Raw genomic sequence first — 15,363 nt, forward strand, 5'->3', positions numbered from 1 at the left:
TCTCTACGTTTTTTGCTACCAGCAGGTTACGGGAGGACCACAGTGCTTCCTTCAGGCACGTGAGGGTGGGCCAGAACTTGGTGAAGGCCTTCGGTGGAATGGGCCTTCGGCCCACCCCGTACAACACGAGCTGAGGTGAGTTAACCAAATAATGTGATCTAGCAATTTGACCCATGGTTGATGCAATGCAACGTCTGTGGATCTATTCGGGCAGGAACACCACCAATACCGGTGAGGGAGACTCTTCACTGCACTTCGATTCCGAAGTGACTTTTCAGTAGCAGGTTAGGATACGGAAGTTAAAGTTAGGGAAATGGTTAGGGTTAGCGAAAATAATGTCCTAAACTGCAACGAAAAATAATTTGTATCGAAGTTCGGTGAAAAGTGTCCCATGCCTGTGACATTGGGAGAGAATCTCAATTGAATACTCCTCGCCTCCTTCTCAAAACCAAAGTCAGAGGTCCCGCCCCTCTGACCTCATCAAAGAGTTTTGAAAAGGAGGCGAGGAGACAGATTTATGACAATTTGAGATTTTCGCATGGTTGTTCACGACACCTGTGATCTCTGATAAAACGAGCACAGACTGTGACGACAGTGACCTTCAGAGCGGAGAAGTCGGAGCTCTAGGATGATGCCGAAATTACCAGATGGGATACAGTTGGTCAATTTGACTTAAAACGTTTTGTTGTTGCATTTAGCCAACCCTAACCCTTTTCCTAACCTTAACCTAATGATCATAACCTGCTACGTTAGTTATCCTAACCTGCTGCTTAGGTTCTCCCAAACCTGCTATGAAAAGTCAATTTTGAGAAAAGCTGTATCCCTTATAGACAAACCGGTTGATGCTTGAGTTTCCGACTTCAAATTCCGAGTTGGATGACAGTTCAAAACTATTTTCCCAGTTGAAGTTAATTTTTATCCTAGTTTCCAGTTGTTTTGAACGCACTGAAGTCGAAGATTTCCGAGTTCCGGGATGTTTTGAACAAACCAAGTAGCCTAGCCTATTCCGATTTGACGTTTGAGTTGCGAGTGCGACACCACTCTGAGTTGAACTGGCAGTCCAAACTTCTTGTAAGGTCAACAATTTAAATCATTTATTTGAGCTAAACAGTATAACATATTTGATCGTAATAATGACATAATTGCGTTTACTTTCATATTCGTTCTCTCTCCGTCTTTTTATTTATTTGTGGCCTTGTAACGTTACCTGCAGTATATGTTCATGGCTTGAGTAGGCTAAACAGAGTAAAACAATTTCGAATAAGGTAATAGGAAAGGGGGACACCTAGTCAGTTGTATAAATGAATGCATTCAACTTAAATGTGTCTTTCGCATTTAACCCAACCCCTCTGAATCAGAGATGCAAGGGCTGCCTTAAATCGATTTCCAAGTCGTCGGCGCCCGGGGATCAGCGGGTTAACTGCCTTGCTCAGGGGCAGAACGAGATTTTTACCTTGTCAACTCGGGGATCCTTTCGGTTACTGGCTCAACGCTCTAATCACTAGGCTACCTCACTAGGCTACCTGCCGTAACGTATTGAGTTAGAAGTGTATGTTTGACGATTTTATAAACGCCATAAATCTTCTGAAAAAAAATAGCTCTATATATGAGGGCCAGGTCGGTAGGAAACCTATAAATTACACAACACATTTAAAATGAAAGTCAAACTTTGTCAAAAGGTTTTGCGAACATAACAAAGTCAGTAGTGTTGGACATGCAATACTAAAAACACCATAACATAATCTCCAAGTGATTTACATTTTGTAAATCTGTTCCAAAGTATTTCCCCGCATAATAGAGAGATATAGGCTACAATATGTGATCGTATACAAAAGTAGGCAAGGTTTGAAATTATAATGTTAAGTAAAATATTATATCTGAACCTGTCAATTTTCAGTATACAAATGATTTGTAATCATGTTCCAGCCCCCTGACCAAAAATCTGCTGTGGCGGAATCTAGTTTATGATTCCTGACCTAGGTCGTAGTACATCAGAATGTATAACGATGATGGTGTAGGCTAATTACATTTTTATGTAATATAACATTTTTGACCTTCTTGGACAATGTGTGCTGCTAAAGAAGATATATAGCCTAAGGGTTCAGTTAACAACATAAATTAAGGTTTAAGCGAGTTGCACCTGCTGCTTAGTTCAAACCTTATATTTTTTATGGGCATCTTGGCCTGCTTGTTTTCATTTAGCTATATTTCCCATTTCAGAGGTCAATGGAAAGCAGCAAAAGTGCAGGCAAATGTTTCCCAGGTAATCCCCCACTAATGCTGCGGGTGATTTGCTGCTACTCTCTGACAGCAACCATCAAACCGAACCCCAGAGACTGGGCTTGGGTATTCAAGATTAGATTATATACCTTTAGTCATGAATGTTCATTGTTTTAACCTATATTCAACAATAAATATCCATAGTCTGGAATACCTCCCTATGTTGTCAGTCTTGATTGTTTAATAACTGCATTATTGTGCAGGTGGGCTGGAGCGGAGCACCACAAAGGACACATTTGTGTGGGTAGAACCATCATTGGATCTGATAGGACAGGATCTAGTTAGAAAACAAGTGGTTTTTCGTGGTAAGACCATGTGTGCATTTTATCCTCAGACTTTTCAACTAACATGGACTTTGATATTAATCAGTGTGCTCAGTTTAGGTTACACTTTCTTGATGGTACCAGTAGGCCTATGTTAACTTCTTGATTTTATACACAAACAAATGTAAATGTACTTTTCCTTTGATATTTAAGTGATCAATATTATGCTGGGGATTACACTGACAATGATGTTGTATTCCTGATAACATACAGAGGATTCTGCAGAGTTCTATCAGCTCTGGTATGCTGATAGTAATGACCAAGTGAGAGGAGCCAGCACCCCCCTCTGCTTTAAAACCCCAAAACACAGACTACTGCCTGGAAAACAACCAGTTGGTCATCACAACACAGGAACAATACAATCCACAATATCTCAAATCCAAAGATTGTGTTTTGAAGACCATGCGTGAACTACTTGTCTTTAAAAGGCAGCACTCTCTGTTGGGATTGATGATGTTCCTCACAAGAACATATTAGCTAAAATGATCCATAGGAGAGGATATGTACATGACATAATGTGTGTTTCTGAATCTAGGAACAGGTAGAGTAAAGTGAGAGAGAGAAAAAAGAGCTGGTCATGGAGATAGAGCAACTGAAAGAGCAACATGAGACTCTGAGAAGTGTCCTGAAGGAGCAACAGCAAGAGATTGATCGCCTCAAGGTTTGTTTTCAAGTTGTTTGTTCCAACAGCAGCTTCTTTCTCAAGCTGATCTCAGATCATTTTGTATTATTCTGTAGGTTAATCCGACAAACACTCCTTTTACTATATGTTACGTTTTGCATGGTATGTATTCATTTGTGGAAGTCCATCACTCATTTAGTTTGATATGTTATGAATTACAATTCGTATTAAATGTTAAGAATTTGCAAAACGTGCAAAATGTTACGACTGAAAAATGTACAATATGTTACAAATTTGCAAAACGTATGATATTTTACGAATTATAGATAGGTGGCTAACGTTAGCTAGCTGGCTAATATTAGCTCGGCTATAGGTTAGGGTTAAGTTTAGGAGTTAGATTAAAGGGTTAAGGTTAGGGGAAGGGTTAGCTAAAAGGTTTAAGGTTAGGGGAAGGGTTAGCTAAAAGGTTTAAGGTTAGGGGAAGGGTTAGCTAAAAGGTTTAAGGTTAGGGGAAGGGTTAGCTAAAAGGTTTAAGGTTAGGGGAAGGGTTAGCTAAAAGGTTTAAGGTTAGGGGAAGGATTAGCCAAAAGGTTTAAGGTTAGGGGAAGGGTTTGCTGCAAAGTAACTAAAAAGTAGTAAGTAGTTGAAACGTTTCTAATTAGCTAAAATGCTAAAGTTATCTGTGATGAGATTTGAACTCACAAGCTTTGGGTTGCTAGACATTGCTAGACGTTCGCATTATACTCCCACCCCGACCAACAACCCTACTTTAATTTTTTTGTCTTAGTAACCATCTGTCTTTTCGTAATATATCATACTAATTTGAGTGTCCTGGATTTACATTAACTATGTTACGTGTAGTCTATGAGACCAGGCTGCCTTTCTAGACCCTAGTCTTGTGTCAGAATGGAAATGAGAATATATGTTTTATATATATGTACTACCAGTACTACTACAACTAATTATTATTGGTAGTAAAAAATAAAATACAATCTGACAGCTGTAGGCTCTACACTATACAGCTGAATACCATCAATGCTTTTCAATGGTTTCTCTCTGCTTGTCTTATTTCTAACTGTTTCTTTCCATGAATGGCTGCAGTCTCTGACATCTATTCATGAAAAATATGAACAAGCATTGATCAAGATCCAACAGCTGAAGAAGGAGCAAGAGGAGTTGAAAGGGAAGGTTGAGGTCCAAAGTGTGGAGATTGCACAGTGAGTCATTCTTGTCTCAAGCAATCCATTCAATGCATGGGAACATAGCGTTCTAGTCCAACACCTTTCCAGTCATATCATGATATCATGCTGCCTTGGATTTTTTTGACACTAGTGTACCAATGTGGTTCCTCATGCCCCCGTGTCTGTGTAAACAGGCTGACCCCAAGGCTCAAATCTGAGCAGGAGAACCGCAGACTGAAGGATTACATTCAACTTCTACAGGTCAGCACACTCAGCAGAGTAATCAATGAGAGTGAATGCTTTTAACACACATACGCTCTTTAAAAGACTAGTTGACTAATTCATTCAACGTCATGGAATCTGCAGGAGGCTCGGACACAGTTGCACCAGGAGCAGCAGGCTTCCAACAACACCCGTAGACGTGCAGAGAAAGCCGAGAGGGAACTGGAGGAGGTCTATGAGCGCATGGAGAGCACTTCCATGACGACTGCTCAGACCAAGCAGAAGAGCAGCAAACTAGAGGTGCATTTATAGTTAAAAAAATATATATTTTACTCTCCTTTTTCTCCCCAATTTTGATCTTGTCTCATCGCTGCAACTCCCCAACGGGCTCGGGAGAGGCGAAGGTCGAGTCATGCGTCCTCCGAAACATGACCCGCCTTACCTCGCTCATTAACAACCATCAGCTTAACCCGGAAGCCAGCCACACCAATGTATCGGAGGAAACACTGTTCAACTGGCGACTGGGGTCAGCCTGCAGGCTCCCGGGCCGGCACAAGGAGTCGCTAGAGCACGATGAGCCAAGTAAAGCCCCCCCCGGCCAAACCCTCCCCTGACCCGGACAACGGCCGGTTGTGTTCAGGGTTTGGGAATAACGGATTACTTGTAGAGGATTACATGTAGAGGATTACATGTAGAGGATTACAAAACCTGTAACTGTAATCCGTTACATTACCAGCAAAAATATTGTAATCAGATTACAGATACATTTGAGGATTACATCGAGGATTACTTTTAGATTCAGAAAGGATGTTTGTGGAAAAAAAATCAGTTTTCTCAATGACAAAAAAGGTGCAAATTTAAGTTTGTTCCACCTCAGCGAGTCTGACCACAAGTCAGAGACGACTATGATGACACGCCAAAGGTGTTTGATGGATTGCGGGAAAAGAGCAGGAATAGGCTTTTGTAGGCTACAGTCCAAGCTATGTCTTCCAATGGTGCCAATGCTGTCGGCATCCAAAGATTATCCAACTTGAATAAACACTTGGAGGTAAGGATGACAGCAGTGGTGTTGTAGCCTATGGACGATACGGATATCACCTATTATTGATATTTACATAGCGCATTGATGTGAATCACACTGCTGCTCTCTCATTTAGCTATTTGCACCTTGCTGATTGTGGTTGTTGTGGATGGCTGTTCACAAATTTAAATGTGTATTTGAACCTAATAATGGTTGAATTCAAGAGGTTTAAGGTGCCTATCAATCACAGTTCACTAGACAGCCAGTGAAAAATGCGCTCTTGCAACAGTTGCATAGTGCAGATCCAAGCCTATGGAATAAAAGTGGGGCTTGTATTGCTCAATCTAATTCATGCTGACAAACAAAGAGAAATCCATAGACCTAATGGGCACATGCTCAAACTTTCACATTTTTGATAGACTTAAAGGGGCAATCAGTAGTTGTTACATCTATTTTTGGATGTATATATACAGTGCCTTGCGAAAGTATTCGGCCCCCTTGAACTTTGCGACCTTTTGCCACATTTCAGGCTTCAAACATAAAGATATAAAACTGTATTTTTTTGTGAAGAATCAACAACAAGTGGGACACAATCATGAAGTGGAACGACATTTATTGGATATTTCAAACTTTTTTAACAAATCAAAAACTGAAAAATTGGGCGTGCAAAATTATTCAGCCCCTTTACTTTCAGTGCAGCAAACTCTCTCCAGAAGTTCAGTGAGGATCTCTGAATGATCCAATGTTGACCTAAATGACTAATGATGATAAATACAATCCACCTGTGTGTAATCAAGTCTCCGTATAAATGCACCTGCACTGTGATAGTCTCAGAGGTCCGTTAAAAGCGCAGAGAGCATCATGAAGAACAAGGAACACACCAGGCAGGTCCGAGATACTGTTGTGAAGAAGTTTAAAGCCGGATTTGGATACAAAACGATTTCCCAAGCTTTCCCAAGGAGCACTGTGCAAGCGATAATATTGAAATGGAAGGAGTATCAGACCACTGCAAATCTACCAAGACCTGGCCGTCCCTCTAAACTTTCAGCTCATACAAGGAGAAGACTGATCAGAGATGCAGCCAAGAGGCCCATGATCACTCTGGATGAACTGCAGAGATCTACAGCTGAGGTGGGAGACTGTCCATAGGACAACAATCAGTTGTATATTGCACAAATCTGGCCTTTATGGAAGAGTGGCAAGAAGAAAGCCATTTCTTAAAGATATCCATAAAAAGTGTTGTTTAAAGTTTGCCACAAGCCACCTGGGAGACACACCAAACATCTGGTCAGATGAAACCAAAATTGAACTTTTTGGCAACAATGCAAAACGTTATGTTTGGCGTAAAAGCAACACAGCGCATCACCCTGAACACACCATCCCCACTGTCAAACATGGTGGTGGCAGCATCATGGTTTGGGCCTGCTTTTCTTCAGCAGGGACAGGGAAGATGGTTAAAATTGATGGGAAGATGGATGGAGCCAAATACAGGACCATTCTGGAAGAAAACCTGATGGAGTCTGCAAAAGACCTGAGACTGGGACGGAGATTTGTCTTCCAACAAGACAATGATCCAAAACATAAAGCAAAAACTACAATGGAATGGTTCAAAAATAAACATATCCAGGTGTTAGAATGGCCAAGTCAAAGTCCAGACCTGAATCCAATCGAGAATCTGTGGAAAGAACTGAAAACTGCTGTTCACAAATGCTCTCCATCCAACCTCACTGAGCTCGAGCTGTTTTGCAAGGAGGAATGGGAAAAAATTTCAGTCTCTCGATGTGCAAAACTGATAGAGACATACCCCAAGCGACTTACAGCTGTAATCGCAGCAAAAGGTGGCGCTACAAAGTATTAACTTAAGGGGGCTGAATAATTTTGCACGCCCAATTTTTCAGTTTTTGATTTGTTAAAAAAGTTTGAAATATCCAATAAATGTCGTTCCACTTCATGATTGTCCCACTTGTTGTTGATTCTTCACAAAAAAATACAGTTTTATATCTTTATGTTTGAAGCCTGAAATGTGGCAAAAGGTCGCAAAGTTCAAGGGGGCCGAATACTTTCGCAAGATACTGTATATACAGTGGATATATATATATATATATATATATATATATATATATATATATATATATATATATATATCCACTGATTCTTGAAGAATATAACTTCTAAATCCCCCATGAGCTTAGTTCAACTGTTACACTCCATGGGAACCCAAAATATTCCAATGTTTGTAAACATTGTAAATGTAAACAAACACTGTGTAGCCTCATGACAAGGTTAAAATAAAAATATATATCATGGATGGTCAGTCCTTAGATACGTAGCTCTGTCTATTCATCCAAGAGTGGTTACATTTCTCCAGGCCCATCCCTCAGCTTTTTACCAAAACAGAGGCGGGGGTGGCGGTTTTGTTATTGTTTCATCAGTGGATGTGCCTTTTAAACAGCTGCATATTATCAAGATATCAAAGGGTATGACATTTATTGGAATGACTGGAATTCTAATATACTTTGGTTTTTAATGTAAAGATATCATTTAATCATATTATATTATATGTAGTAGAAAGCGATGGGTTAGAAGAAGCCTACATAACCAACCCATAAAGTAACATTTAACATCTGTATATGGCCAGCTATGTAAACTTTAACATTGATTTATCCTTCAATAGATGTTGTTTAATTGGTAAGATACATTTTATCTTCTTCTAATGCCTCTTAAGGGGAAAGTAATCTAAAACTAATGGAATGTAGTTAGATTATGTTACTGAGTTTGGGTAATCCAAAAGTTATATTACTGATTACAATTTTGGACAGGTAACTAACAGATTACATTCAGAAAGTAACCTAACCAACCCTGGTTGTGGGACAGCCCGGGAATGAACCCGGGTCTGTAGTAACACCTCTAGCACAGCAATAGAGTGCCTTAGACTGCTGCGCAACTCAGGAGGCCTAAACTAGAAGTGCTTTAAGGATATCTTAGACACTATTGAATTTTCCGATCCACCAAAAGGGATATGATTTTTGTTTATCAATATGTTGTTTGTTCTGTGAAGTTAGTCCACCTGTAAATGAATAGAGAACACACTAACCTTATTCTCTTGGCTGATCACGAGTTGCCTGTTCTCTCCTCCCAGATGCAACTTTTAGAGTTACGCAGAATCATTGAGGAGAAAGAAAACATAGCAGAGATGGCTAAAGTAGAAAATGAGGAGTTGTCCAGAGAAAATCAGGTGATTGCTATGAATTTTGCTACTATTTACTAGTCATTCAATTTTTTCATTGTTTTTACTGTAGAGTTGGTGATGTTTTCTCATCATGGAGTTTTCCACTGTATTCTGTCAGGACCTCAGAAGAGATATTGAGAGACTTCGCAAGGAGTTCACTGACCTCCAGACTGTGTCCTTGGAGCCTCCCAGCCCTTATGGCTCTCCAGCTGACCCCACCCCTACTGAGGAGCAGCAGCTAGATGTACTATCTGAGACCCCAGGTAATCTCAATTCTCCAGCTGTTGGAAAGCCTCACCTTAATATTCCTGAATCAGAAATGAACGCCACTTGGGCCTCATGAACACTCTTTCTTGAAAAATAACAAAACGTGTTCAATTCTGACAAATGACTTCATTTGCAGACACTGCTCCAAACTCCGAGGAGGTATGTAGAGTCATTCCTATGGTATAAATCTGGGGTCCCCAATTACATTCAACCCAATTTTTCTTTGAGCGGATGGTCAGGAAGCCAGAACATAGTTGTAAATCATTTGTACACTTCAAATTGACCTAAAGAATCTCAAACAGATAAAGTATTTGACAAAAACAGAATAATTTCAAACCTTGATTACATGGGGATACGATCACATATATCTATTTATACGTGGGAATAGTTGGGAACAGATTTCCTAAATTAAAATCACTTTGGGCTGATTTCCTGATTTCCTTCTTTTAAAGTCTGTTATGTGTGTTTGTGTTCTTTTTTGTGGCTCATAAAAATCCCGGCGCGCCTATAGGGGAACCCTGTTGTTATACATGGTATAAATGCAGTTTACACGTTTACAACAAGATACACTAGTGATTTGGGATCAAAGGGTTGATTTCACAATGGTTTATGCACCATCATTTCTGTACTACACTATAGTTAACTATCCATCTATCTGGTATTACCACTTACAGAGCCTTCAGAAAGTATTCACACCCCTTCACTTACAGAGCCTTCAGAAAGTATTCACACCCCTTCACTTACAGAGCCTTCAGAAAGTATTCACACCCCTTCACTTACAGAGCCTTCAGAAAGTATTCACACCCCTTCACTTACAGAGTCTTCAGAAAGTATTCACACCCCTTCACTTACAGAGCCTTCAGAAAGTATTCACACCCCTTCACTTACAGAGCCTTCAGAAAGTATTCACACCCCTTCACTTACAGAGCCTTCAGAAAGTATTCACACCCCTTCACTTACAGAGCCTTCAGAAAGTATTCACACCCCTTCACTTACAGAGCCTTCAGAAAGTATTCACACCCCTTCACTTACAGAGCCTTCAGAAAGTATTCACACCCCTTCACTTACAGAGCCTTCAGAAAGTATTCACACCCCTTCACTTACAGAGCCTTCAGAAAGTATTCACACCCCTTCACTTACAGAGCCTTCAGAAAGTATTCACACCCCTTCACTTACAGAGCCTTCAGAAAGTATTCACACCCCTTCACTTACAGAGCCTTCAGAAAGTATTCACACCCCTTCACTTACAGAGCCTTCAGAAAGTATTCACACCCCTTCACTTACAGAGCCTTCAGAAAGTATTCACACCCCTTCACTTACAAAGCCTTCAGAAAGTATTCACACCCCTTCACTTACAGAGCCTTCAGAAAGTATTCACACCCCTTCACTTACAGAGCCTTCAGAAAGTATTCACACCCCTTCACTTACAAAGCCTTCAGAAAGTATTCACACCCCTTCACTTACAGAGCCTTCAGAAAGTATTCACACCCCTTCACTTACAGAGCCTTCAGAAAGTATTCACACCCCTTCACTTACAGAGCCTTCAGAAAGTATTCACACCCCTTCACTTACAGAGCCTTCAGAAAGTATTCACACCCCTTCACTTACAGAGCCTTCAGAAAGTATTCACACCCCTTCACTTACAGAGCCTTCAGAAAGTATTCACACCCCTTCACTTACAGAGCCTTCAGAAAGTATTCACACCCCTTCACTTACAGAGCCTTCAGAAAGTATTCACACCCCTTCACTTACAGAGCCTTCAGAAAGTATTCACACCCCTTCACTTACAGAGCCTTCAGAAAGTATTCACACCCCTTCACTTACAAAGCCTTCAGAAAGTATTCACACCCCTTCACTTACAGAGCCTTCAGAAAGTATTCACACCCCTTCACTTACAGAGCCTTCAGAAAGTATTCACACCCCTTCACTTACAAAGCCTTCAGAAAGTATTCACACCCCTTCACTTACAGAGCCTTCAGAAAGTATTCACACCCCTTCACTTACAGAGCCTTCAGAAAGTATTCACACCCCTTCACTTACAGAGCCTTCAGAAAGTATTCACACCCCTTCACTTACAGAGCCTTCAGAAAGTATTCACACCCCTTCACTTACAGAGCCTTCAGAAAGTATTCACACCCCTTCACTTACAGAGCCTTCAGAAAGTATTCACACCCCTTCACTTACAGAGCCTTCAGAAAGTATTCACACCCCTTCACTTACAGAGCCTTCAGAAAGTATTCACACCCCTTCCCTTCACTTACAGAGCCTTCAGAAAGTATTCACACCCCTTCACTTACAGAGCCTTCAGAAAGTATTCACACCCCTTCACTTACAGAGCCTTCAGAAAGTATTCACACCCCTTCACTTACAGAGCCTTCAGAAAGTATTCACACCCCTTCACTTACAGAGCCTTCAGAAAGTATTCACACCCCTTCACTTACAGAGCCTTCAGAAAGTATTCACACCCCTTCACTTACAGAGCCTTCAGAAAGTATTCACACCCCTTCACTTACAGAACCTTCAGAAAGTATTCACACCCCTTCACTTACAGAGCCTTCAGAAAGTATTCACACCCCTTCACTTTGTACACATTTTGTTTTGTTACAACCTGTATTTAAAATGGATTATATTGAGATTTTGTTCCACTGGCCTACACACAATATACCCCATAATGTCAAAGTAACTTGTTTAACAAATTAGTTAAAAATGAAAAGCTGAAATGTTTTGAGTCAGTAAGTATTCAAGCCCTTTGTTATGTCAAGCCTAAATAAGTTCAGGAGTAAAAATGTGCTTTACAAGTCACGTAAAAAGTTGCATGGACTCACTCTGCGTGCAATAACAGTGTTTAACATGATTTTTGAATGACTACCTCATCTCTGTACCCCACACATACAAGTATATATGTAAGGTCCCTCAGTCAAGCAGTGAATTTCAAACAGGCTCAACCACAAAGACCAGGGAAGTTTTTCAATGCCTCGCAACGAAGGGCACCCACTGGTAGATGGGTAAAAAGAAAAGCAGACATTGAATATCCCTTTGTGCATGTTGAAGTTATTAATTACACTTTGGATGCATCCAGTCACTAGAAAGATACAGGCATCCTTTCTATCTCAGTTACCGGAGAGGAAGGAAACTGCTCAGGGATCTCACCATGAGGCCAATGGTGACTTTGATATTATTACCACTTAAGACCTGTACCTGTCCCATAGTTGTCCTTGCAGTGTCGTCACTGCCATGAGTGGTTCCCTGGCATCACCCAGGATGAGCTGGGGCTGCATGAGGACAGCCACAGACTGTGTCCCTACTGCACCCTCATCTGTGACGGAGTGGAGCAGACTATATTTGAAGACCACATCTTCAGCCATGAGGTGTAGAGATGCCACATCCTCACAACCATTTATACAGAGAGTTGCTGAGAGTAGACTAAATCTGATACTCTACTGAATATATTCCCAGGAGTTCACTGACCTCCAGGCTGCTCCAGTGTCCATGGAGCATCCCAGCCCTTATGGCTCTCCAACTGACCTCACCCCCACTGAGGAGCAGCAGCTAGATGTACTATCTGCCTGTCTACTCTCTGGGAACCACTATGAGACCCCAGGTAATCTCAATTCTCCAGTTGTTGGAAAGTCTCACCTAAATATTCCTGAATGAGAAATGAACGCCACGTGCCTCACGGACACTCCTCCTTGAAAAATAACAAAACATGTTCAATTATGATTGACATATGATTCTGTTTGCAGAAACTGCTCCAAACTCCCAGGAGGAAGAGGTATGTAGAGTCATTCCTATGGTATAAATCAGGGGTGTCAAACTCACTTCCTGGAGGACCGTGTGTCTCCTGGTTTTGTTATTTACTTTAAATTACTGACCAATTGAATACCTAGACAATCAGGTGAGGGGGATGTGTTACTAAGGGAGGAGTGAAACCCCGCTGGTACTCGGCCCTCGAGGACTGGAGTTTGACATCCCTGGTATACATCACGTGTCAAACTCATTCCACGGAGGGCCGAGTGTCTGTGGGTTTTCGCTCCTCCATTTTACTTGATTGATGAATTAAGGTCACTGATTAGTAAGGAACTCCCCTCACCTGGTTGTCTAGGTCTTAACTGAAAGGAAAAAACCAAAAGCCGTTGACACGGGCCCCTCCGTGGAATGAGTTGGACACCCCTGATATACATGGTATAAATGCAGTTTACACGTTTACAACAAGATACACTAGTGATTTGGGATCAAAGGGTTGATTTCACAATGGTTTATGCACCATCATTTCTGTACTACACTATAGTTAACTATCCATCTATCGGATGTTACCACCTAAGACATGTGCCTGTCCCATAGTTGTCCTTGGAGTGTCGTCACTGCCATGAGTGGTTCCCTGGCATCACCCAGGATGAGCTGAGGCTGCATGAGGACAGCCACAGACTGTGCCCCTACTGCACCCTCATCTGTGACGGAGTGGAGCAGACTATATTTGAAGACCACGTCTTCAGCCATGAGGTGTAGAGATGCCACATCCTCACAACCATTTATACAGAGAGTTGCTGAGAGTACACTAAATCTGATACTCTATGGATGATGCTCCTAACAACCCATCATACAGAGAGTTTCTGAGAGTAGACTAAAGATGATACTCTATGGATGATGCACCTAACAACCCATCATACAGAGAGTTGCTGAGAGTAGACTAAATCTGATACTCTACGGATGATGTTCCTAACAACCCATCATACAGAGAGTTGCTGAGAGTAGACTAAAGATGATACTCTACGGATGATGCTCCTAACAACCCATCATACAGAGAGTTGCTGAGAGTAGACTAAATCTGAAACTCTACGGATGATGTTCCTAACAACCCATCATACAGAGAGTTGCTGAGAGTAGACTAAAGATGATACTCTACGGATGATGCACCTAACAACCCATCATACAGAGTTGCTGAGAGTAGACTAAAGATGATACTCTACGGATGATGCTCCTAACAACCCATCATACAGAGAGTTGCTGAGAGTAGACTAAAGATGATACTCTACGGATGATGCTCCTAACAACCCATCATACAGAGAGTTGCTGAGAGTAGACTAAAGATAATACTCTACGGATGATGTTCCTAACAACCCATCATACAGAGAGTTGCTGAGAGTAGACTAAAGATGATACTCTACGGATGATGCTCCTAACAACCCATCATACAGAGAGTTGCTGAGAGTAGACTAAATCTGAAACTCTACGGATGATGTTCCTAACAACCCATCATACAGAGAGTTGCTGAGAGTAGACTAAAGATGATACTCTACGGATGATGCTCCTAACAACCCATCATACAGAGAGTTGCTGAGAGTAGACTAAATCTCATACTCTACGGATGATGTTCCTAACAACCCATCTAGGACATTATAAAACAAAAATGTATATCCACCTGTTCATAAATGTTCTCTTGTCTAAGACTGTCCATTCTTAATTTCAGTCTTAGTAGAGATTTGCCTCCATTGCTGGTCAATAGGAATGTATTGCTTTGCTTTTTAATGGTTTCTCTATTGTTATAAACTACGTTTACTTTGGCTTATTGCACTATACTGACTCTCTCCCCTTAAACCTGCTGCTAATATATGTGTTGCATATTAGAGTCAAATGATTCATGCCCAAATGATTCATGCCCAAATGATTCATGCCCAAATGATTCATGCCCAAATGATTCATGCCCAAATTATTCATGCCCAAATTATTCATACCCAAATGATTCATGCCCAAATGATTCATGCCCAAATTATTCATACCCAAATGATTCATGCCCAAATGATTCATGCCCAAATTATTCATGCCCAAATTATTCATACCCAAATGTTTAACGGTCAAATGATTGAAAGTTGAAATGGGATTAATGTGGGAAGAATTTTGTTGTTGTTATATTCACAGTTGTCTTGACATGAAATAAACATTGTTTTGTATCATGAACTACAATATTCAAAGAATTACTATGCTATTTAAATAGAAGGTTGTTGAATATAATGAATAATACAACAACAACAAATGAATGAATGACAACTGCCTCAGAACATAACATTTGTAACCTAGTTTTCATCTCCAGCTATGTATTCCACCTAGTCAGAAGTGACTTTTTCGTAGCAGGTTAGGAGAACTTATGCAGCAGGTTAGGAGAATTAACGTAGAAGGTTAGGAGACTGAGGTTAAGGTTAGGGTTAGTTACATTGCTCTCC

At 40.9% G+C, this 15,363-nt stretch overlaps 1 protein-coding gene across 1 annotated transcript; it reads left to right on the forward strand.

Moving 5' to 3' along the window:
* Positions 1–69: 69 nt before the first annotated feature.
* LOC139374691 (calcium-binding and coiled-coil domain-containing protein 2-like) lies at positions 70–15,100 on the forward strand. Its single transcript, XM_071115759.1, has 12 exons — positions 70–135; positions 3,139–3,264; positions 4,327–4,442; positions 4,601–4,667; positions 4,773–4,928; positions 8,789–8,884; positions 8,997–9,141; positions 9,282–9,304; positions 12,355–12,513; positions 12,602–12,746; positions 12,889–12,917; positions 13,487–15,100. Exons 2-12 carry the CDS (start codon positions 3,181–3,183, stop codon positions 13,649–13,651), a joined length of 1,185 nt encoding a protein of 394 aa, XP_070971860.1. The 5' UTR covers positions 70–135; positions 3,139–3,180; the 3' UTR covers positions 13,652–15,100.
* Positions 15,101–15,363: the final 263 nt, after the last annotated feature.

The sequence above is a fragment of the Oncorhynchus clarkii genome, chromosome 19 (genome assembly GCF_045791955.1).
Source record: "Oncorhynchus clarkii lewisi isolate Uvic-CL-2024 chromosome 19, UVic_Ocla_1.0, whole genome shotgun sequence".
Lineage (NCBI taxonomy): Eukaryota > Metazoa > Chordata > Actinopteri > Salmoniformes > Salmonidae > Oncorhynchus > Oncorhynchus clarkii.

What these genes read in the sequence shown, in the direction of transcription:
- LOC139374691 (XM_071115759.1), top strand. Translation starts at nt 3,181, where the DNA reads ATGGAGATAGAGCAACTGAAAGAGCAACATGAGACTCTGAGAAGTGTC. An exon ending in TGTACTATCTGAGACCCCAG is followed by an intron (nt 9,142 to 9,281) that starts GTAATCTCAATT and finishes CTTCATTTGCAG; the next exon opens with ACACTGCTCCAAACTCCGAG. An exon ending in ACCACATCTTCAGCCATGAG is followed by an intron (nt 12,514 to 12,601) that starts GTGTAGAGATGC and finishes ATATATTCCCAG; the next exon opens with GAGTTCACTGACCTCCAGGC.